We start from the raw sequence: 22,449 nt of genomic DNA, 5'->3' as shown, positions 1-22,449 counted from the left end.
TTCCTGTGCTTGTAATTTAGACTGAAAATAGGATAATTATGTGCTTGCTCAGCCTGCATTTGTCATTCTTGCAGCCAACAGCCACTGATAACACCTATACTCTGCCATTGGTTACTAACCCCTTAGCGTGGGACAAATCAGAAGGGCACTAGGTTGGGGAAGGCTGGACTAGATGTTTTAAAGATGGGAACATCATTCACAGGAAAAAAACACATACACTTGGCATCATAATAATTAGAAATGCATTATTCATTTACAGCCTGGTTTGGGGTGTGGGGAGGTCAGTTGGGCAATTGATTTTTGTCTTATTTTCTTACATTCATACCTCTCTTTTCTTCCTTCATGGAACTCAAGGAGGAGGGTATGTGGTTCCAAGGCTGTGCATGCACTGTAGCCTGGCAAGATCTGCTACGACTTGGCATCATGTTCCTTTGGACCACACCGTAGTCTAGATAAAAGGGGGGAGTGTTTGTGGGGGTAGAGCCTGTATGTGGGAAGGAAGTGTTCAAAGCTCCTTTCACTTTGCACGAGAAAAGGATCTTGTGTGTTTTGTTCAGTGGTTGCTTCCCTGCTGCCTTTGCTTGTTCATGGGGTGAAGAGAGAAGTCTCACAGCTTGGTGCTGAACGAACAAGCTGTAGGCAATAGGCAACACATTGCTTTCCCCCATTCCCACAGTGCGTTCACCAAGTGGAATTATAGCAACATGAATATGGCTTAGAAAAGTATCACGAGAATATGAATGTTGTCACTGAACATGTACAAGTCAAGAATGCTTGAAATCCAACCTCCACCCCCCTGCACATTTTTTTTTTGTCCAATTATGCTCCAGTTGCCAACTTGATTCCAATTCAAGCTGAGAGGAGTTTATTTGCCCATCACAAAATGTGTGTTTACATCCCATGTGGCCTTTGAATCAATGATTGCATTGTGCAACCCCCAAAGGACACACAGCTACTAGATTATCCTTGCTTCAACCTTACATGCTGTATAGGAAAGAGTAGCATCCCCTACTCAAGTTCAAGAGCAATCAAAAGGGTTAAAAAGGTTTCAATGATCTTGTTAGCATCTTTGATTCTGTGCATTTTCTCACTTGCCTTGGCCAGTGGTCCTGAGGTGAAGGAGCCTGCATCAAAACTCATGTGTTCCCCAAATGTAAGGTGCAATCCTCAATTGGGACTTTATAAACTCAGAAGGCTAAGCAGTTAAAATTTTAACTACAGGCAACTGCAGCAAGGGGATGACTTAATCTGCAGTTCATGGCCAAGAATTCATAAATGAGAACTGTGTGGAATGGCTTTTCGCCAGAAACTGAATATACTGACATACAATCCTACAGATTGTCTGAGAGAGGGACGGAGGGAGGAGTTTTGTAGACTGTAGATATTGAGACCCTAGCTCAACTGAAGGAGCACTTTGACATGAAGGATCTTGGTGAGGTATCCAACTATCTTTCTCTGCAGGTGGAGAGGGACCAAGCAGGTAATTTTCTGGTACACCAAACACAGAAAATTGCTGATGTATTAACCAGGTTGAATTTGGTTGATGCAAACCCAGCAGACACACTGATGGTGACAGGTTACCAGGTAGATAGTACTGCTCAAGCGTTTTCGGACACTACGCTGTACAGATGCATTCTAGGCAAGTTGAATTTCATTGCTAGATGTTCAAGACCTGACATAGCTGTAAGCACTAACCTGCTTAGCAGACATGCTAACAATCCTACTGTTCAGGATTGGAAAGCTCTGAAGCGCATAGCCCGCGATTTGAAAGGGACTTTGCACTACAGGCTGAGGTTCACCAGTCAGAAGACTGCAGGTCTTGAAATCTTTGCAGATGCTAGTTTTGGAAGTGACACCACGGATGGTACAAGCACTTCTGGAGTATGCTACATGTACAACCACTGTCTGTTTGACTGGCTGTGCAAGAAGCAGATGACCGTAAGCCTAAGTTCCTGTGAAGCAGAACTCAATGCTCTGTCATTTTCACTCATGGATTGTGAATGGTTGATGCAACTGTTTAAGGACATCGGAGTTTTTGTGACATGTCCTATACAAGTGTATCAAGACAATAGATCCTGTTTGGCTTTGCTGAACTCAGAGAGTTGCAAGCAAAGAACCAAGTACTTGCAGATTAAGCTACATTGTGCAAGAGAGTGTATTCAGAAAGGACTCATTCAGGTGTCCTACATGGCAGGAAATGAAATTCCTGCTGATCTGTTGTCTAAGGTTTTTAACAGAGAACAACTTAAGGTTTATGTACAGAGGTTGCAATTGGGTTGAACGACAGTTACTACAGGTTACACGGAAAGGGGGAGGATGTTAGGATATTTCCGTTCCACCTTAAAAGGGAGCAGGCTTTGTGAGTCACAGAGTCTGCATATTTCCTGTTCACAGGATGTTTCTGTTGTGTCTATGCTTTCGTTTCTCTCTCTGTGCCTGAACACGCAAGCAGGCAGTAATGTTGTTTCCTTTGTTCTGACCAATGCTGAATAAACTTCTAAATAATGCTCTCCTGCATGCATCTTTCGCTGTACGAATTCTGCTGATAGAGCATGCATCAGCTCTGGAATGTGGCAAGCTATTTTCTGGAGCTCGTGTCGCTAATTGCTGGTACTGTATCTACGGGAGATCGATGGATCGTCCGGAGGCGATGTGGGGGCCATGATTGGCTTTATTTCCCTGGCAGTATCCCAACAACAGGTTTCAGGCCCAGATCCACAGCACTTACAGGAGAGTAAGGCTGCGAAAGACTGCGTTGAGGTATGTGGGAAAAGCGAAAGCAAATAATGCTTTTCTGTTTGCCGCGGCAAGAGTCTTTGATGTCCAGCTGGCCTAATTGGCCTGGGAGCCGAGCCAAGCAGGCTTCATGATTTATGGGTGCCAAGATAAGGAGTCTCTGAAGTGAAAAAGACTCACGGCTCAAGTGAATAGCTGAGATGGATCTTTTACAGTCCTCTGAAGCTGCTCTGTGTCCACCAAAGCTAAATGGCCATAACTATCAGACCTGGGCAAGGTACTGTGAGGGCCAGATGAGAAAGCTTGGAGTGTGGAATACCATTTCTGAGGACCCCCCAGCCCCTGTGACAGATGAATGGAGGGCACAGGATTCAAGAGCCATGGGGATAATTTTGCTCTCAGTAGCTCCTGAAGAGTTAATCACCCTGGCTGGCAAGGCCAGTGCCCGTGAGATGTGGGACGGGCTTAGAGCCTGTCATCTCCGACAAGAGGCTGGGTCTGTGTTGTTTTATTTCAGAAAGCTGCACAGGAAGTGTTTGGAGCCAGGGGAAGACCTTAGAGCCCACGTTTTACATTTGCAGCATCTCAGACAGGAATTGACTCAGAGAGGTTTCAATATGCCTGAGTCACTGTTTGCAATTCTCATCCTGGACTCCCTGGATGAGAGCTACCATGCCGTGGCAAGTCAGCTGGCGACCCTCCCTGCGCAGGACCTCACTGCTACAAAGGTCTTGGCGACCTTGCAAAACGAATATGATAGGAGTAATGCAGCTGAGTCGGCTGGTGTGCTTCAGGGGGAGCAAGGTGGGACAGCATTCCAGCCTCCAGGGGGAGCCAAAGCGTTGGCAGCTGTGAAGTGCTGGAACTGTGGGACCCAAGGTCACACTCAGAAGTTTTGTCCAAAGACTGGAAATAAACAAAGGAAGAAGCCAGCAGATGGCCAGAGGCGGGGGGGGGTGGTGGTGGTGGAAAGCCCAAGCCAGGGGAAAACAAGGCTTTGTTTGCTGGCACTGCTTCTCCAAAAGCCAAAGGGAAGTTTGATGGCCAGGAGCAGGGGGGCAAGCAGCAAAAGCCCACGCCGGTGGAAAACAAGGTTTTGCTTGCTGTAAAAGTTGCTCCAAAGGCCAAGGCCAGATTTATTGTAGATTCTGGATGCACCCGCCATTTGGCAAAAGATAAGCATCTGTTTATCTCTTTCAAACCTCAAGATGGAGAGATCCACCAGGCTGATGGAAAGACGTTGCAAATTGCAGGAGAAGGGACTGTGAAACTGGCAAGTCTGCACACTACCATCAAAGATGTACTTCATGTTCCAGGTGCTGCAGACAATTGGCTGAGTGTCCCACAGCTGACTGGGTGTGGCTTTGAGATTTCCTTCAAGAGGAGCGTCTGTGTCATCAGGAAAGGCAAAGAGGACATTTTGCATGCAAAGTTTATAGATGGTTTATTCTGTATAACTTATGATGACAATGGTGCTGTTGCTGTGTCTAATGTTGATTCTTGTTGTGTTGCACAAACTAACAAAGTTCTTCATGCAGGATGCATTCATGAAGCACATCAAAGATTTTGTCACATGTCTTGGCAGGCGCTGGCCAAGATGCCTGGGTTGGTTGAGGGTTTGAACATCAAACCCTGTAGGTTTCACATGAAATGTGTATCTTGTGCAGAGAACAAGGTGAAGGTTGCTCCAAAAGGCAAGGAGTCTAGCAGCAAGCTTCCAAACCCTACCAGCTAGTCCACGCAGACCTGGTTGGTCCACTTGCACCCTCTTTGGTGGAGCAAGGTACTTCATGGTTCTAATTGATTCTTTTTCCAGGTACATTCATGTGTTTATGCTCGAGCAGAAATTGCAAGCGTTTCCTAGGTTCAAGGCATTCTGTGCTTGGTTGGAGAATGTTCACAGTAAACGCATTGGCTGTCTCTTTACTGATCGGGGCGGGGAATTCACTTCTCAGCAGTTTGAAGCTTTCCTGACTGAGAAGGGAATCCAGCATGACTTGTCAACGCCTAGATCGCCATGGATGAATGGACTTGCTGAGCGAGCAAACCAAACTTTGCTTCAAGGCCTAAAAACCTTGTTGCATGATGCCAATCTCCCTGAGAAGTTTTGGGGGGAGGCTCTGTCAACGTTTGTTTATACCTTTAATCGCAGACTGTCATCACCTATTGGTTGTACTCCCTATGAGAAGATGTTTGGTAAGAAACCTTACGTCAGGCACATGAGAATCTTTGGTTCTGACATGTGGGCACACACCCCACAGAGCAACAAGCTTGGGAAGCTTGGGAACAAACCAACATGGTTTGTTCATGGGGTACGAAAAAGGTTCATACAGGGTATGGATGACTGATTCTAAGTCCATTAAGTTCACAAAGAGTGTTGAGTACAATCCTAAGTGGGGGGAAAATGTGGGAATTTTCCAGAGTTACCCAGAGGAGGATGAAGGTGATGTGAAAAGAGCAGATAATGTCGAGGAAGCTGAGGAAGCTGAGGATGATGATGATGATGATCAGAGTTCGGATTCCAGTTCAGTGGGCGGCGCTGCTGCTGGTGTCAGCGACAGTGATGACACAGCAGACTACAAGAGCGCAAAGGCCTCAGTCAGACCATCTGATGCATCTGACAATGAACTGGAAGAACCACTGTTCACCATTGGTTATTTTTCTCCTAAGGAGGAGATGAGTCCAGAAGACTTGCGTCTAGTACGCAGATCTGAAAGGGCGACGAAGGGCAAACCTCCAAAGAGATTTGCTGATGAGTTTGCTAAGACAGCAACTGCTGTTCTTGGTAGCTCAGAGAAGGTGTGGGAACCTTCAAGCTTCAAAGAGGTTCAGGAGTTAACCTCTAAAGATGCTGAGCCTTGGCTTAATGCCATGAAGGCTGAAGTTGATTCCTTGAATAGGAACCAAACTTGGGAGCGGGTACCGGTAGTCCCAGGAATGAGACTGCTCGGCAGCAAATGGGTCTTCAAGGCCAAGACAGACCAGAATGGCAAGGTTGTCAGACACAAAGCCAGATTGGTTGCCAGAGGTTTTTCACAGGTACCAGGACAGGATTACCACGAGACCTACTCACCCACCGTCAAGTATCAGAGCATTTGGCTGATGCTCAAAATCGCTGCAGAGGAGAAACTGCATGTTTCCCATCATGACATTAATACAGCTTTTTTGTACGGGGTTTTGGTGGGAGGAGCTGTTTATGCTTCCACCTCATGGAATGCAGATACAGAAGGGAATGGTCTGTAAACTGCGGAAATCCTTATATGGTCTCAAGCAGAGTGCCAGGTGTTGGAACACAAAACTTACTGAGACATTGCTTTCTCTAGGTTTTCACCAGGGCAAAGCTGATTTGTGTGTGTTTGTCAAGGAGGAGGGGCAAAACAAACTGTATTGTTTATGTTTTGTTGATGATCTTCTGATGTTTTGGAAGAATCAGGCTTTTTACCAAAGCACTCTAGCTCAGCTGAAGGAGCACTTTGACATGAAGGATCTTGGTGAGGTATCCAACTATCTTTCTCTGCAGGTGGAGAGGGACCAAGCAGGTAATTTTCTGGTACACCAAACACAGAAAATTGCTGATGTATTAACCAGGTTGAATTTGGTTGATGCAAACCCAGCAGACACACCGATGGTGACAGGTTACCAGGTAGATAGTACTGCTCAAGCGTTTTCGGACACTACGCTGTACAGATGCATTCTAGGCAAGTTGAATTTCATTGCTAGGTGCTCAAGACCTGACATAGCTGTAAGCACTAACCTGCTTAGCAGACATGCTAACAATCCTACTGTTCAGGATTGGAAAGCTCTGAAGCGCATAGCCCGCTATTTGAAAGGGACTTTGCACTACAGGCTGAGGTTCACCAGTCAGAAGACTGCAGGTCTTGAAATCTTTGCAGATGCTAGTTTTGGAAGTGACACCACGGATGGTACAAGCACTTCTGGAGTATGCTACATGTACAACCACTGTCTGTTTGACTGGCTGTGCAAGAAGCAGATGACCGTAAGCCTAAGTTCCTGTGAAGCAGAACTCAATGCTCTGTCATTTTCACTCATGGATTGTGAATGGTTGATGCAACTGTTTAAGGACATCGGAGTTTTTGTGACATGTCCTATACAAGTGTATCAAGACAATAGATCCTGTTTGGCTTTGCTGAACTCAGAGAGTTCCAAGCAAAGAACCAAGTACTTGCAGATTAAGCTACATTGTGCAAGAGAGTGTATTCAGAAAGGACTCATTCAGGTGTCCTACATGGCAGGAAATGAAATTCCTGCTGATCTGTTGTCTAAGGTTTTTAACAGAGAACAACTTAAGGTTTATGTACAGAGGTTGCAATTGGGTTGAACCACAGGTACTACAGGTTACATGGAAAGGGGGAGGATGTTAGGATATTTCCGTTCCACCTTAAAAGGGAGCAGGCTTTGTGAATCACAGAGTCTGCGTATTTCCTGTTCACAGGATGTTTCTATTGTGTCTATGCTTTTGTTTCTCTCTCTGTGCCTGAACACGCAAGCAGGCAGTAATGTTGTTTCCTTTGTTCTGACCAACGCTGAATAAACTTCTAAATAATGCTCTCCTGCGTGCATCTTTCGCTGTACGAATTCTGCTGATAGAGTGTGCATCAGCTCTGGAATGTGGCAAGCTATTTTCTGGAGCTCGTGTCGCTAATTGCTGATACTGTATCTACGGGAGATCGATGGATCGTCCGGAGGCGACGTGGGGGCCATGATGGGCTTTATCTCCCTGGCAGTATCCCAACAGATATAACCTGATCTCCTCAGGTTAAGTTGATCAAACCAAGAGTACAGCCATTCATCACAATGCTGGGATGATAAGGAAGAGGGAGAAAGGATTTGGTGATGATAAACTAGTATAGTTCTAATATTAGACTCTGTGAAAATTATCAACATTCCAAAAATAAGGTGTCCCTGGTTGAAATAAAGTCTCGTACCCTCTTTCAAATTAATCGTGTGAAAGGCTGGACTGGATGAATCCCAAGCTGGAATTAAGAATGCCGGAAGAAATATCAACAACCTCAGATATGCAGATGACACAACCTTGATGGCAGAAAGTGATGAGGAATTAAAGAACCTCTTAATGAGGGTGAAAGAGGAGAGCACAAAATATGGGTTGAAGCTCAACATCAAAAAAATGAAGATCATGGCCACTGGGCCCATCACCTCCTGGCAAATAGAAGGGGAAGAAATGGAGGCAGTGAGAGATTTTACTTTCTTGGGCTCCATGATCACTGCAGATGGTGACAGCAGTCACAAAATTAAAAGTCACCTGCTTCTTGGGAGAAAAGCAATGACAAACCTAGACAGCATTTTAAAAAGCAGAGATATCACCTTGCCAACAAATGTCTGTATATTTAAAGTGATGGTCTTCCCAGTAGTGATGTAGGGAAGTGAGAGCTGGACCATAAAGAAGGCTGATTGCCAAAGAATGGATGCTTTTGAATTATGGTGCTGGAGGAGACTCTTGAGAGTCCCATGGACTGCAAGAAGATCAAACCTATCCATTCTTAAGGAAATCAGCCCTGAGTGCTCACTGGAAGGACAGATCCTGAAGCTGAGGCTCCAATACTTTGGCCATCTCATGAGAAGAGAAGACTCCCTGGAAAAGACCCTGGTGTTGGGAAAGATTGAGGGCACAAGAAGAAGGGGACAACAGAGGACAAGATGGTTGGACAGTGTTCTCGAAGCTACCAACATGATTCTGACCAAACTACGGGAGGCAGTGGAATGCCTGGCGTGCTCTGGTCCATGGGGTCACGAAGAGTCGGACACGACTAAACAACAACAACAGCATCCTCTGTTAACAAATATATTAGATGGAGAATCCAGACACTTGCCACTTACTGCATAATCATTTCAACTCAGTTTAGTGGTTTTCAAATTCTGTCAGACATCTTGCATGCTCAATGTATTTTGTTATTTTCCTGAACATTAATTTTTCTGTGGTATTAAGTGTTCCAGTAGTATGAAAGTTTCAGATTTCCCAAGGGTCAGTCTTCTTTTCTCTCTTAACTCTAAAAACTGTTTCAGCATAGCTATATTAAACATATCTGATTTGCCATTCCTGGATTTCTACGCACTGGGATAAGACCACTCCCACTCTTGGGGTGGTATTCAACAAATTATTGGCAGTAGTATAAGGGTTAGAGCGAATGCAAAGAAATTTCCTCCTGCTCATCTGTCCCCCTGTGTACTCTAGGCCATCCCCAAATCTACTTTGGAGAGGGAAATTGCCAAAACAGATATAAGGGGCATGAATGGGGAGGAGACTGGATTTAGCTGTGTGTTACATTTAATACAACACTTTGTATTTTCCATGAGCTTTTCCTTATGTTGAAAAAACATGTACTGTAGTTCATTAGTTGGGCCCTGAATGCATTATTTCTTTTCACTTTGTCACTATGTTTTCTAAAAGCACCCTTCTACAATGTGGCTATTTATTAGATGAAGTTACTTTTATTCCTTAATTTTCGTAAGAATTTTTGTTTAATTTTCGGGGGGCCTACATGTTGTAATATCTGTGCCACAAAGCAGAACCAAATTTGAACCTACGTTTTATATCTAAACTCATCTAGGGTTGAAGATGCTTTGTTTCTATGTTCCACTCACACTCTTTCGTAAAATAAATAAGACAGACTAAGAAGCCAAGTCACAAATAAAGGCAGATTAAAGAGAACCTCTTTTATCTCCCTGTGAATATCAAGCAGGTGACCTTTTTCTATACATTTAATTATTGGTGTAATGCATTCAAAATGACACATTTCCCAATAGGCAGCAGTTGGTTGTCATGTCAACACATGTACTTTATTTGCATCTGTTTGCCTTCTCTATTTTTCATTCCTGCTTATTGTGCACCTTTTGCTTTGGTACACAGTAGTCGCCGATTATCTACCTTGTTGGATAAAATGAAAGGCTGTGTGGCAAAATGCAGGGCATAGGAAATGGTTAGTGAACAATCACCACATATTGATACTGACCAATCCAAAGCTTGCCAGTTTTGTCTAAGATTTGAATAGATACATGAATACATGAATCCAAGACATGAATCCAACTTACCTGAAGAGGAGATAGGTTTTCATTCAAAAAGAAAGCTACTGCTGCTTATGTCATAGTTGATACTTTTCATACAGCTAAGGATGGACTTTGGATAATAATAATAATAATAATAATAATAATAATAATAATAATAATAATAATAATAATTTATTTATTAATTTATTTATTTATACCCCGCCCATCTGGCTGGGCTTCCCCAGCCACTCTGGGCAGCTTCCAACAAAATATTAAAATACAGTAATGCATCAAACATTAAAAGCTTCCCTAAACAGGGCTGCCTTCATGGACCAGGACATTTACATGGACATGGCCCAGGTATTTACATATTGCCTAGGTGTAAGCAATGCTGAGGCCATTTATTAATCATTTCTTGAACTGTTTCCTTCCTATCATGCATTTTTAGTAACAAATATACCTGAGGCCTTGTGGAGTATAAGAAAAATGTGGCAAAGGAACCAGTTCATGTAGGTTGATTATAATGGCAGCATGAAGTCCAGGAGTATGATGAAAGATGCTGGACAGGTAGACTGGAACTGGATTATATGTATCTGGAACAGGAATACTAGCCCAGAAAGCAAGTAATAGGGGGTCGTAGGAAAGCCATAGTTGATAGGGATCTAGGATAGCAGGCTACAAGAATCTACATTCCAGGGAATGTAGGCAAAGGAATATATTGGGAAACATCTTTGTTTTCCAAATAATGCTCATAGTTCAGCAGGGAGGATTCCTGGGCTGTGCATATAAGGTTTTGAACTCAAGGCTGTCAGTGGTGAAAGATGAGTCAGATTCTCTGGTCTGAGTGTTTGCTTAACATCAACTCATAAAAAACTATCAGAAAATATTTTAACATACATTCTTCTTATTCCCATTACAGATGCCCATTATATAACCTGTAGGATTCAAGAATGTTCAGAGACTACCAAAAGCGGACCTTTTTTGCACTCTATTGACACAAGCTCTCTCGTCGTCCAGGATGAGTACATTTTCATTCAGGTATGGGTTTGTAGAATCCAAATTTGCAGATCACGCTGAAGCTGCATGCGCAATATCAACTCCTTTGTGAGTTTTGTTTTCCATGCCAAGCACTATTTTTTGGAAAAAACTTAGTTGAACAGAAAATATGCAAACATGGAAATGGTTTTACAGATTTTATGTTTGATATTGGTCTAAGGGCAGGGATGTCTTTCGGGACCTTTAAATGTTAATCTGCATCTACCCTCTATGCCTGATTCCGCCAGATATATTTATGCTGAAGGTTTTTTTTCTTTTTGTAAACCATTGAATTGTAATTTGCATCAATTCATTCTACTTCAAGGTAAACAGTTTTACCTTTTACCTGCCAGGCACTAATGGTAAAAGTTTGCACCCTGATTATAATGAAATTCACTTGCCATTGTAAATTGAATTTTTTTTAGACCTTCAAATGGAAGAACCTAAGGAAATTCAGACTGTAGATGCTGTTATTAATTTGACTGACAGTTTAGAAATGTAGCTCGTTACATTCCTTTATTCCACTTAGAATATAGGCTCCTGCCTGTCACCTTTGTATTCAGTTCTTCTTTTCTGTGATCTTTGCTTTTCTCTCTGTCACTCTAATGACTTTTAATCCTGTTTCTTTGTGCATCTGTTGGTCTGTCTTGGCATCACTTTTTCTTGAAAATTCCAGTTCATTTGTATGCCTTGCTTTATTATTCAGCTCTTCACTCCTTTCATAGGTTTATCCATCTCAATTTTTCTTCCACAAGTTCCTGTTTTGGCTCTACTGGTCCTTCATTGTTGGGTGCTGGTAATGTCAAGGTTGCAAGTTTGATCCCCGCATGGGATAGCTGCATATTCCTGCATTGCAGGGGTTGAACTAGATTATTCTCATCGGCCCTTCTAACTCTAAGATTCTATGACCCGTTGTAAAGTAACAGTTGCCAAAATATGGAATGAACACTTGTTTTCTTCGTCACTGATTTTTGAGATTTGAGATTCACTAAGTCTTGATTGGGCAATGGACTCTTCATTCTTTGGATCAGATACTTTGCATAGCTGGATCAGTAAGCACACAGATTATAGTTTTTATTAAGCAGTCTCATAAATGTATGTATATATATATATATATATATATATATATATATATATATATATATATTTGCTTTCGTAGATTTTCACGGGTACAGGAATGCAGGTTTTGGTGTCCTCGGGTGTCTTCCCGTGTAAAAGTTGGGGTGTCTAGGCGACGTTTCGACGAGGTCTCACTCGTCATCTTCAGGCTGGTGCTTTCGGCTTCTTGTTACTGGAACAGAGCAGGATCTCAGTGTTTGAGTTCCTATAAATACTGTAGAGGGGGTGTGGTGTATAGCCTCCAATGTTCTGGGCAGAGAGGAAGTTCCCAGGCTAGTGTGCCTTTTCTTCTTTTGTTCCTTAATTACTTGAGAGATATCTTGAGTGATTTCTTGAGTGATTTCTCTCAAGTAATTAAGGAACAAAAGAAGAAAAGGCACACTAGCCTGGGAACTTCCTCTCTGCCCAGAACATTGGAGGCTATACACCACACCCCCTCTACAGTATTTATAGGAACTCAAACACTGAGATCCTGCTCTGTTCCAGTAACAAGAAGCCGAAAGCACCAGCCTGAAGATGACGAGTGAGACCTCGTCGAAACGTCGCCTAGACACCCCAACTTTTACACGGGAAGACACCCGAGGACACCAAAACCTGCATATATATATATATATATATATATATAAATATAGTCAGTAAGTTTATGGTGGGTATGTTCTGATACTTGTTGGATGGATCCTTCAGGCAACCTAGTTCCACTTGGTGCCTGCAAAAGTCAGAATTTGTTGGCAAATAATTAGCTAGAATATTGGGGAAATAAGAGCACTGAGAGAGACGTCTGAATTTTTGCCTTCCAGGATAGTGCTCTGTCAATAGTTGTTGCTCCATAAACCTTTTTATTTTTAAGTTTTAGCTAGGAAAACTTAGCAATTTGTCTACATCAGTTCATAATAGCTGGCAAGATGGTACAGCAATGGACTAAAGGGTTTTAGGGTTAATTTTCTAATATCAATTGTTTTGCCTATAGTCTATGAAAGTTCAGCTGATCCAATAATGAAGTTGTCAGCCACGGAGTGTTTCTGTGAGGGAAGGGGAAGAGCTGCCTGTGATTCAGAAAGAGCTGGGTAGGGAATTATGAGGGACTGGCAGCTGGATGGGAAGAAGTTTCTTTTGAAAAGAAAGCTAAGAAGCAGGGATTCTAGAAGCAGATAGATTAAAGAAAGGGAGAAGTATGTCCAGTAATGAAATACAGGAACTCGAGAGAGGTGTAGGTGAAATATGCATCTAGCTGAAGAAGAGAAAGGGGTCAAGGAAAGGAATGACTAGTGAAAAGCAGGAGACTAAGATATGAGAATCTGTGTGCTATTGGCATGAACCGTGTGCAAGAGAGTCAAGAGTGCTTGACAGAGGGAAGTTATTTACCATTAATTAGAGTCAGCAGAGCTGAAGGCAGCAGGATCGAATAGTTAGAGGATTTTAAAAGTAGCACCTTTGGATATAGCATGTGGCTGGCACAAAGAGTTAAAGAGTAAGTCATATTTGAAAGCAAAAGTGGATCAGTCACTTGAAAACAGAGAACGTTGGGAGGTCTGACAGTACAACTAAGGGGTTTGGCTTTTTGTTTTCTGTATTTCAGTGCTTATAAAGGAGAATTTAGTTTTTGTTGATGGGTTTGTTGTTGAGGTTCTGAGGACTAAGAACAGAGACCGTGACAGAGCTGAAAGTTATTTTTTCTGTGACTGTCACACTGCTAAAGAGATGAAGGTGATGACATATTCAGATCAGAGTTGGACTTAGAAATACCCAGGCTTTCCCTCAAACTTCAGGGCTAGCGAATGTGAAAGAGAGCTGCCAGTTTTGCTTCTGAAGTCATGCAAAGAATGCCAGTCTGTTTGTACCAGTGATGAGAGGCTCTGTGTGGGCTGATCATTCATCTGCCTGCAATTGGCATCTACTGGAAACAGAACACTTGGGGCTGGAATTAATTGTTGCTAATTACTCTAAGTTTAAAAAAGCCAACAGATTAAATGAGGTGTCTTAGAGGTACTTATCTCTGTCTATCATTTGAAATTAATGGTACAGAACATTTTTATGTTTATTATTTGGAACATTAAATAAACATCAGATAAATAAGTAAGATTGAGGGACATATGAAGATCTCACAGGTGTGAGAATGATCACTTTATGAAAGTGTGTGTGTGTGTGCGTTAATTGGCTCTGTGTTTACCCTGAATTAGGTGGCAAATTGAGGTGATTTGTGAAGGTTCTCATGTTTCTGTGTCAGATCATACTATTAAAAAGGCATCTTGAAGCAGATTAGGGACTCCCTAATTTTCTGAGGGGATCTTTCTGTGTACACACCACATTTAATTCTAGATTCAATTGAGAGTTGTTTTTTCTGCATACTCCACATACAATCTAGGTTTATTGCATATTTTTGGCCCCTGAAAAGTGCTTCTTGAAGAACTTGTTTCATTCTGAAAACAAAAGCTCATTGCAGATTGATTCTGCATTATCCCACAATCTGCCCATTTGAAAACAGAAAGAAATCGGCAGTCCTGGCAATGGGGTGTGTGGGTGTGTGATATTGATTGTATCGTCAAAAATCTCTGGGGAGTGCAGAACCACTCCCCTTCACCCACATGAAATGTAGTCTAATGGTCTAAGAAGAGTGTAGACACAGTTGATTTACACCAGGTAGAATCTGGAGTAAAACCTTGGGAATAAGCATACAAAATCAGGGAAGTGGAATATGAGGGAAGAGTCCAACCCCAGCCAAAATAGAAGACCACTTGTTTCCAAATTCTCTTAGTATACTGTGGCTGTATGGGAAACTCAAGTTGAGATCAGGAGAGATGAAGGTGCACTATAGCTATGTACAGGTGGCAGAAATGCTGTTAAAGAGCTATTGTTGCCCATGGAGACATTCCTGCCATGGTTTTTATTCAAAACTCTTTTCACAGGGTTCTGCAGCACTTCAAGAGGTGCTCTGTAACAATCAAAATGACAAGAGCGGCTGTGATAGATGTGCATACGTTTTGGAGTGACACTTGCAGACATCTACCTGGTAGCGTCCATGACAATGAATATGTCCACGCTCACATCCACCCACATCCCACTTTATAAGCCCGCATTTTGAAATGCTTTTCATAGTTTTCTTTTCCATATGTGAAAAGGTAGGGTTTTCACATCCATATAGGTGTGTAGCTCTTTAACATGGTGCAACAACATCTTGAAAAAACCACTGCCTGCCTCTAACGCTATAATAACATTCTTCTGTTGTGTTGAGGGTTAGTTAAATTCATAGAGTTTCTCTTCCTTCAGCAAGGTTGCCCTGTGCAAAGTAAGGCTCTCTTTCTCCTTATTACAAGTATGTAGTAGGAAGAGGAAAATAATAATTAATATAATAATAATTTTTTATTTATACCCTGCCCTTCCCCTTCTAAAAACTGGGCTCAGGGTGAAACAGCAGATATAAAACATTGATTAAAATGCAACTTAAAAACAGCATAAAATACAACATACATGTAGCATCAATGTCAACAAAATTCAAAAATTCAGGAGTAATGGGGGGGGGACCCCCAGTCAGTAAACATCAAATGATCACCAGGGCTAGCTGGCCAAGGTGGTCCTACTAGGCCCAGCAAGGAGACCAGGGAAGAGTTTAAATGTGGGGTCCCAAAAGGGTTTCTTCATAGGCAAGGAAAGGGGAAAGGGAATAGAGGATCAGGCTATGGTAATTCAAGTTGAAGGCCAGGCGGAATAGCTCTGTCTTACAGGCCCTGCAGAAGGAGATCAAGTCCTGCAGGGCCCTAGTCTCATGGGACAGAGCATTCCACCAGGTTGGAGCCATCACTGAAAAAGCCCTGGCCCTGGTGGAGGATAGTCTGGCTTCTTTAGGGCCCGAGTAGTTTCCTGCTACTCTGTGGAAATGATCATCTGTGCATCCCCTATGAAAGAGGCCAAGCAAATATACAACAGTGATGGACAATTGCTCAAGAATTCTCAGCCTTGGATCTGACTATGTTTTCTGCAGGTTCCCACTGAAACCGGTGAGATTTAAGGCATGCCTATCTTGTCCCACTGATTTCAATGAGACGCAAGTTCAACTAACTTAATCTGAATACAATCCATAGAGCTAATGACAAGTTTTGGGAGCAAGGAAGCTGTGCAGTCCCTCAGATTGTCTGACCAGCTCAGGTGAAATGACTTACCGAAATGAAGTGGGAGATGGATCACAGAAAGTATAAAAAGGGAGAGTGCCTAAATTTCCATACACTGGGTGCCTTATAATTAACCCAATAATAAAATGATTTTGATTTTATGCAATTAGCTTTGGGTGAAAGATTATGGATATGAGACTGCAACCCACTGTCCACATCCCTGGGGGGAAGCTCTGTGGAAGTCAGTGGACTTACATCTGAGTAGACAGAAGTGTAGATTGCTTCTATACTTCTTTATAGGATTGCACTCACAGTTTAACTGATGGCCAGAACAAAAGGCTGCGACCTGAGCACTTCTATATTCTTCCCAGTGAGTCTGGCCAGACCCCTAAGCTTTATGTTCCTATCTGGAGCACTGTAGTCTGAGTCTATTTGGAGCTTTCAATGCAGCTCTTCCAACCTTCATCAGAGTTAGGATTGGCATCAGCATCTGGATGCACTCCATTTCTGCTTTAAATTGGGAGATCCTTGCACCATTAACCAAAGAGAGATGTAATGGGGAGGCAATAAATTATCGTTATCCTGGGACCTGGGCCAGAAACACCCCTTTTTGTCTTTGGCTTGCATGAAATATTTACTCAGGTTTCTGAAGCGCACAAGAAGAAATGTAAATGAGGGCTGTGGAGTGCAGAGTCTCTGCCTTGTTGATTGTTTATGCTGTCTGTCACTCTCTACCTTTCCAGCATTTCTTCCTCAAATCCTCTGTATCACTCCCATTTGTTATGCAATTTCATGCCTACTTGAATATTGAGAAGCTTTCCTCTTCAAATAGAGTTGGCTGGTGTGGCTCTTTCCCCCACGACAGTCGAGGGCATCCCCTTCTCATCAGTGGCTTCATTAAATCACCTTGTACCGACAAAAAGAGTCGAAACTACACCAATATTAATAGATTCCTGTTGTAATGTCTGCTCTTACTGCTGATGCTATTGAGTCCAAATGGTGATGGAAGGGAAAGGGGATCTTTGATTTCTCCTGATGAAGGGAGGGTCTGTGGCAATTTGAGCTTGATGAGAGAAATTACAGGATGAGATACCATGGTGCTTGCTGCATGAGAGACCAGAATACGTTATCATAATGGTTCTTTAAGTATTGCTCTTGATGCTGCCTAATTTTTTAAGTATCACTTGTGAGCTAGGAGAAGCCTAGATTTTATTTTTTTATTTTTTTAAAAAAATCATCAGAAAGGGTGTTTGTTGGTAAAATGAGACTCTTAGCTAGAGTTCTTTCAACAAGAAAGTCCAAAACCCTTCTGGATTTTGGCTACATCCTCTGCAGAGGTGATGCATGCAGAGAATTGGGTTATATATTCATAAAGATAAAGTATCTTTTTAAAAAAATAATAATAATATTTATTACTTTTAAACACTACAAAAAAGGAAAGAGAAAAGAAGAAAAAAGAAAACAATACAATACAATGTATAAACATTACACAACACAACATTAACACAATAAACTAAACAAAACCAAACAAAAACAATTTAAAACACACATCTTACCATTTCAATATCTTATCTTTCATTCCCTTGTTTCAACGACCTCCTCACACCTCCCTTTTTGTATTCCACTTCTATTAATTGTTTCAGCAAATCCTTTCCATCTTCCTCTATTTTCTATCATATAATTGTCTTAACATATTTTAACCTTATTTTCCCTTTAATACTCTAATAATCTATTTATACTTAATTCCTTATAACATTTCTACTAAAGCCGTATAACTTCATTCCAACATTTTTCTAACACTCATTAATTTTACATTATTTCTATAAATAGTCTTTAAACTTTTTCCAATCTTCTTCCACCGTCTCTTCTCCCTGGTCTCGGATTCTGCCAGTCCTTTCCGCCAATTCCATATAGTCCATCAACCTGGTGATCTTCTGTCCGATGCTCTTAACTCTTTTCCAAGTCCCTTCTGCAAGTCTTCTTCATACTTATACAAGAACTTTGCTTTGTCTTCTACTGATCTTATTTTTATTTTCCTTCCTTTGAGGCTGAAGAGCAGATCTCGGGGAAACTCCCTCCTAAAGATTATTTTATTCCTTCTCGACAGGGCAACCAAATCTCCGTAGTTAGACCTAAGATCCAAAAGGTATTTCAGGACGTCTTTAAAAATTTCCTCTCTTGACTGTTGTTCTTCTAAGTTCTTCTGGTAGTTCCAACAGTCTCTTATTTTGTTCTTCTCCTTTTTCCCTCCTCTTCCAAGTCTGAAGGCCCTCACAATTTTAGTCTCTTCCTGACCCAAGTCCAGGTCCCAAAAATCAGCAAATTCCTGTGTGAGAAAGTCCACCAAACCTTCCCTCTCCAGTTCAGGCAGGGCTCTGATCCTCAAAATCTGTTTTTCTTTAGATTCAATCATAACAGGCATCAACTTATGATCATCAAATTGCATCTGTGAGGCTGGGACTCTTTCTCTCTCCAATTGTGTTACTTTAGGTTCAACGGCAACAGCTTTCTCCCTAGCCTTCTCCGCAGTTTGCCATGTCAAAGTAGATTCCTGTATCAATTTCTGGATAGTTTCTGTATTGATGTTCACCTTTTGTCCCAAATTATTTATACTTTCTATATTTAAATCCACCTTCTTGTGAAGCTGTTCCAGTGAATCATTTATCTTGCTTAATGCAGCCGCTAAGGCCTCTTCTGTCGACATTCTTAACTGATTCAAGGTCAGTCCCAGAATCTCACAGCTTTTTGTCTTACAGCTGGAAATTCCCCCAGCTCAGCTCTTGTAACAGTTTCAAAGGCTTCCTCTAGAGGGAAACAGTTTCTATTTGTATTAGTCCTTTTAAACACAGTTCAAGCAATAAAGTTAGTTTCAATTTTCAGTTACTTTTACTCCTTTTTAAGAGCAGACGGAGAGAATGGAAACAATGTATCTCTCTTATTTAGCTAGCTGTCAGCGAACGTTCTATTCACTATCAATGAACAATCCAAAAATGTCAGTCTTACTAGCAGCCCGTTTCCAGGTTCGGAGCGGTGGTATTTTAACTTTCTTTGCTCTCTCCTGCAGGGACACACAATCCAAAACTTCCCCCCTCTTCTCCTACTTCCAAGGGGGGTTTAATGTTTTCTACCAATGGAAATTTAGTCCTTTACAGTAGGCTTTCCAAGACTTTAGCTTACAGCATCTTTGCTTCAGTCTATTTACAAAAGGGGGAGGCGGACTTCCTGTTTTGAACCTCCCAGTTTCGGTGCCAAATTAAGACGTTTGAAAATCCAATTCTCTGCTCTACTCATGGGTAGTTGCTTTAAGATCAAATTGTCCACAGGAAAAGGTCAGCACTCTCTGGCAACAGCTATGCGGCTTTGCTCCGTGGAAGAAGCAGTCAATTCGAAGCACCACGCCACTCACCCCACGTCACTCTGGAACCCCGAAACCGGGTTTCCCCACGAGTGGGGGAGGCGCAAAAGGTGTCAGCCGAATCCCACGTTCACAGGCTTCACCCGCCTGTGATTTTTAGTGGGTCTCCGCCTTCGCCGTGGCAGCCAGACCCAGATTTCCACGAGGCAAATTCCTCCCGATCAGAGGAATTCCGCCATTACCGGAGGCGCCAACCCAGAAGTCCCATAAAGATAAAGTATCTTCCCCCAATGTCTGAGAAGACAATTAAAAGAAAAAAAATCATCTGATCATGCTGACTAATTTTACTGCTACTTTTTGTTAAAAAGACCACTGTGATAGACTGTTGACTCAATATTTATTGGTCATTAGTGCATGTGGGTCTTACAGCAACAAGAATTCTTACAATAAGAATTCAGTCCTACATAAAGTTTGGTTTAAGAAAAAATACTTTCTAAAGCATTTAGCTAAAGATGAGTATTGGCAAAACATGTCAATACTGTATTTATGTAATCTCTGAGTTTCTTTCGCAATTCTACAAAGGTGCAGCCAGATTTCATAAGTCACATCTGTGCTTGAGTCTGGCATCTACTTCAGATGGTCTTTGACCTGAACCATGTATGAAACAATATATCTATAGGTGACGATTCCTTGGAAGGCTAGAAAAGAAATGAAAATAATGTCTACAGATTTCCAGGAAGGTCCATATTTACTGGTTTACAGAGCAATCTAACTGCTGCCCTCCATGCCAGGCTATAGGACAGATGTGACTCTCTGCTTAGTTCTCCCAGCTAAGCAGGCCTATTTGCAGCTTCTAAATTTGCAGCTGGGTAGGAAGCCCACTGACAGTATGTCCACCAATGGAAAGCCCTGAAATGGGAAGGGCTGGGGAAGCTTGGATTCTAAGCCAATCATAACCATTGCCAGCTGGCATTGGGCCTGACCCAGAATCAAACACTGCACCAACCTGGACCCGGAGCAGGTAGCTGTCCTCATTGTCCTATCCCTGCTTCTGCTGCAGCTGCAATGACTGGCCAGATTGGAGATGCAATTGTGGCTCCATTGTTCTTCAACTCCCCACATAGGGATGGAGATTGGTTAGGATTGCAGCCTTACACATTTTTATCCCCCATATAACTATGCCATTGCTTGGATCCAGATGTCCACACTGTTCTGATATACACAAAGAATCATTTTCACAAATAAGGGCTTCCCTATTACCTTCCTTAGTCAGAAAGCGAATCTGGAATCCTTTCTTTTGTGGGACTATGCATGTATATTGGAGCTGGGCAACATTTTAGGTCATGCCATCTATTCGTAGCCATCTATTCAAATATATTCATGGCAATTATGCAATAGAAATATATTTTTCCTTGGCTCTTCAGATGGAGCTATCAGGTTTTAACAGAAATCAATCCACGCAATTTATTTTTAACTTCTCCCTCTTTAGCTCCAATTGATTTTTATCTTTGTGATCAATGGTGACAAGAACACTCTGGCAGGACCACAGGGGTCAGTTCCTTGAGTCTGCTATTGAACCAATCATTAAAAGCTTATTATGAAACTAATAGGATGGAGACGTTTCAGGGATGAACATGATTGCAGCTGTTTTATTGGTGAATAATGCCTGACAGTGTTGATCTACTTATTATCAGTCTTAAGAAATGTAAAGGAAGAGGGGGAATGGATTGCTCCCACAAAAATAAAAACGCAAGGAGACTAGAGACCGTGCAACACAGATGCTTATTTTAAAAACAACAGCGCAGTGAAGATATAAGAGCAATGTTCAATCAAGTGCTTTCTTATTTGAGACTGTGCATTCCCCAGTTCCTGTCACTGTTTCATCTACACTGAGCCAAGTATTATTGGATTTGGAACTTGAAGCAAAACATCTGTTGGCAAAAATTGATTAACATTACTCTCCTTCTTTTGCTTCTGGGGACCTTTTATTGTGCCGTTTCGTTTAAAATCTCACTTTTTTCTCCTTCCCTTCCCTCATCCCATTTTTGTCTGGTGCATCAAAAAACATCTGCACAAGGGAATATAATACTCACCTAAAAAGACTAAAATGTTTTTCTCCTGTAACTCTTCATAAAGATGATTAAATATAAGCAGCTGTCGGTATCATAAGAATTTTTACTTTGGAGAGAAAGCTTGAAGGGTGTTGTTGTGGATGTTCAACTTCAGTTTTTTATATGTGGCCTGTGCAATTGTTTTGGGAAGCAGTCATGGCTGGGAGGGTGGTGGGAGAAGTCAAGCATTTTACCTAATTAGCAAAATGATGAGATACCATGGTTAGACAAATGCGATGCCACAAGGTCTCAACTTGCAGTGATAGCTACGTTTGGGAACTTTAGCTGTTTGTGGTTACTATGGGCTCCTGACTCAAAGAGCAGGCATGTCTATCATAGTTAATCAACAGAACAAGAGCACAGCATTTTATGAAATCACCAGTGTGTTTAACTTTGAAGACACGTTGCTAAGGGTGCACTCTTATGGACCCTGGAAGAGTGTCCTGGGGTTATAGGAGACATTGGATATCTCTCTCCAATGTAAGAGGCAAAGTCCTGATGGCAGAGAGAGAGACTTGATGTTGGATTCCCCTTCCGTGCCACTGCTGAAAAAGCAGACATCCTGGGCAAACTAGAGCTCTGACTCTGGTAGGGCCAAAAAGGTGGTATGCCAGGGGAGGACTGAGAAACAGCTGGGATCCAAAGGACCAATGCCATCCTGGTCCCTGACACCAACTGGGGTAAGATCAGATTCACTCAGGTATCTACATCTCTCCTTTTCTTTCCCTCCCATTGTTTCCAAAAGGAAACAAGTTGAGATACAGCCAACAAAAGCTGTCTTTGGACAAATGCCGGCTCCCTCGGCCTGGAGTGTGATGAGCGCTGCACCCCATAGTCGCCTTTGACTAGACTTAACTGTCCAGGGGTCCTTTACCTTTACCTTAATTCCTAAGGAATACAGCTACAGTGGTACCTCGGGTTAAGAACTTAATTTGTTCTGGAGGTCCGTTCTTAACCTGAAACTGTT

At 42.1% G+C, this 22,449-nt stretch overlaps 1 protein-coding gene across 1 annotated transcript in view; it reads left to right on the top strand.

Annotated features, from left to right (window-relative positions):
* SORCS3 (sortilin related VPS10 domain containing receptor 3) overlaps nucleotides 1-22,449 on the top strand; it is a 419,522-nt gene that overhangs the window by 295,328 nt on the left and 101,745 nt on the right. The window contains exon 7 of the mRNA XM_081863378.1: nucleotides 10,679-10,797. Within this exon, the coding sequence (XP_081719504.1) occupies nucleotides 10,679-10,797 (119 nt within the window). The remainder of the gene's footprint in view (nucleotides 1-10,678; nucleotides 10,798-22,449) is intronic.

The sequence above is a fragment of the Podarcis erhardii genome, assembly GCF_964252035.2.
Source record: "Podarcis erhardii genome assembly, chromosome: 5".
NCBI classification, from domain to species: Eukaryota; Metazoa; Chordata; class Lepidosauria; order Squamata; family Lacertidae; genus Podarcis; species Podarcis erhardii.
This window is presented reverse-complemented; position numbering and strand designations above follow the sequence as displayed.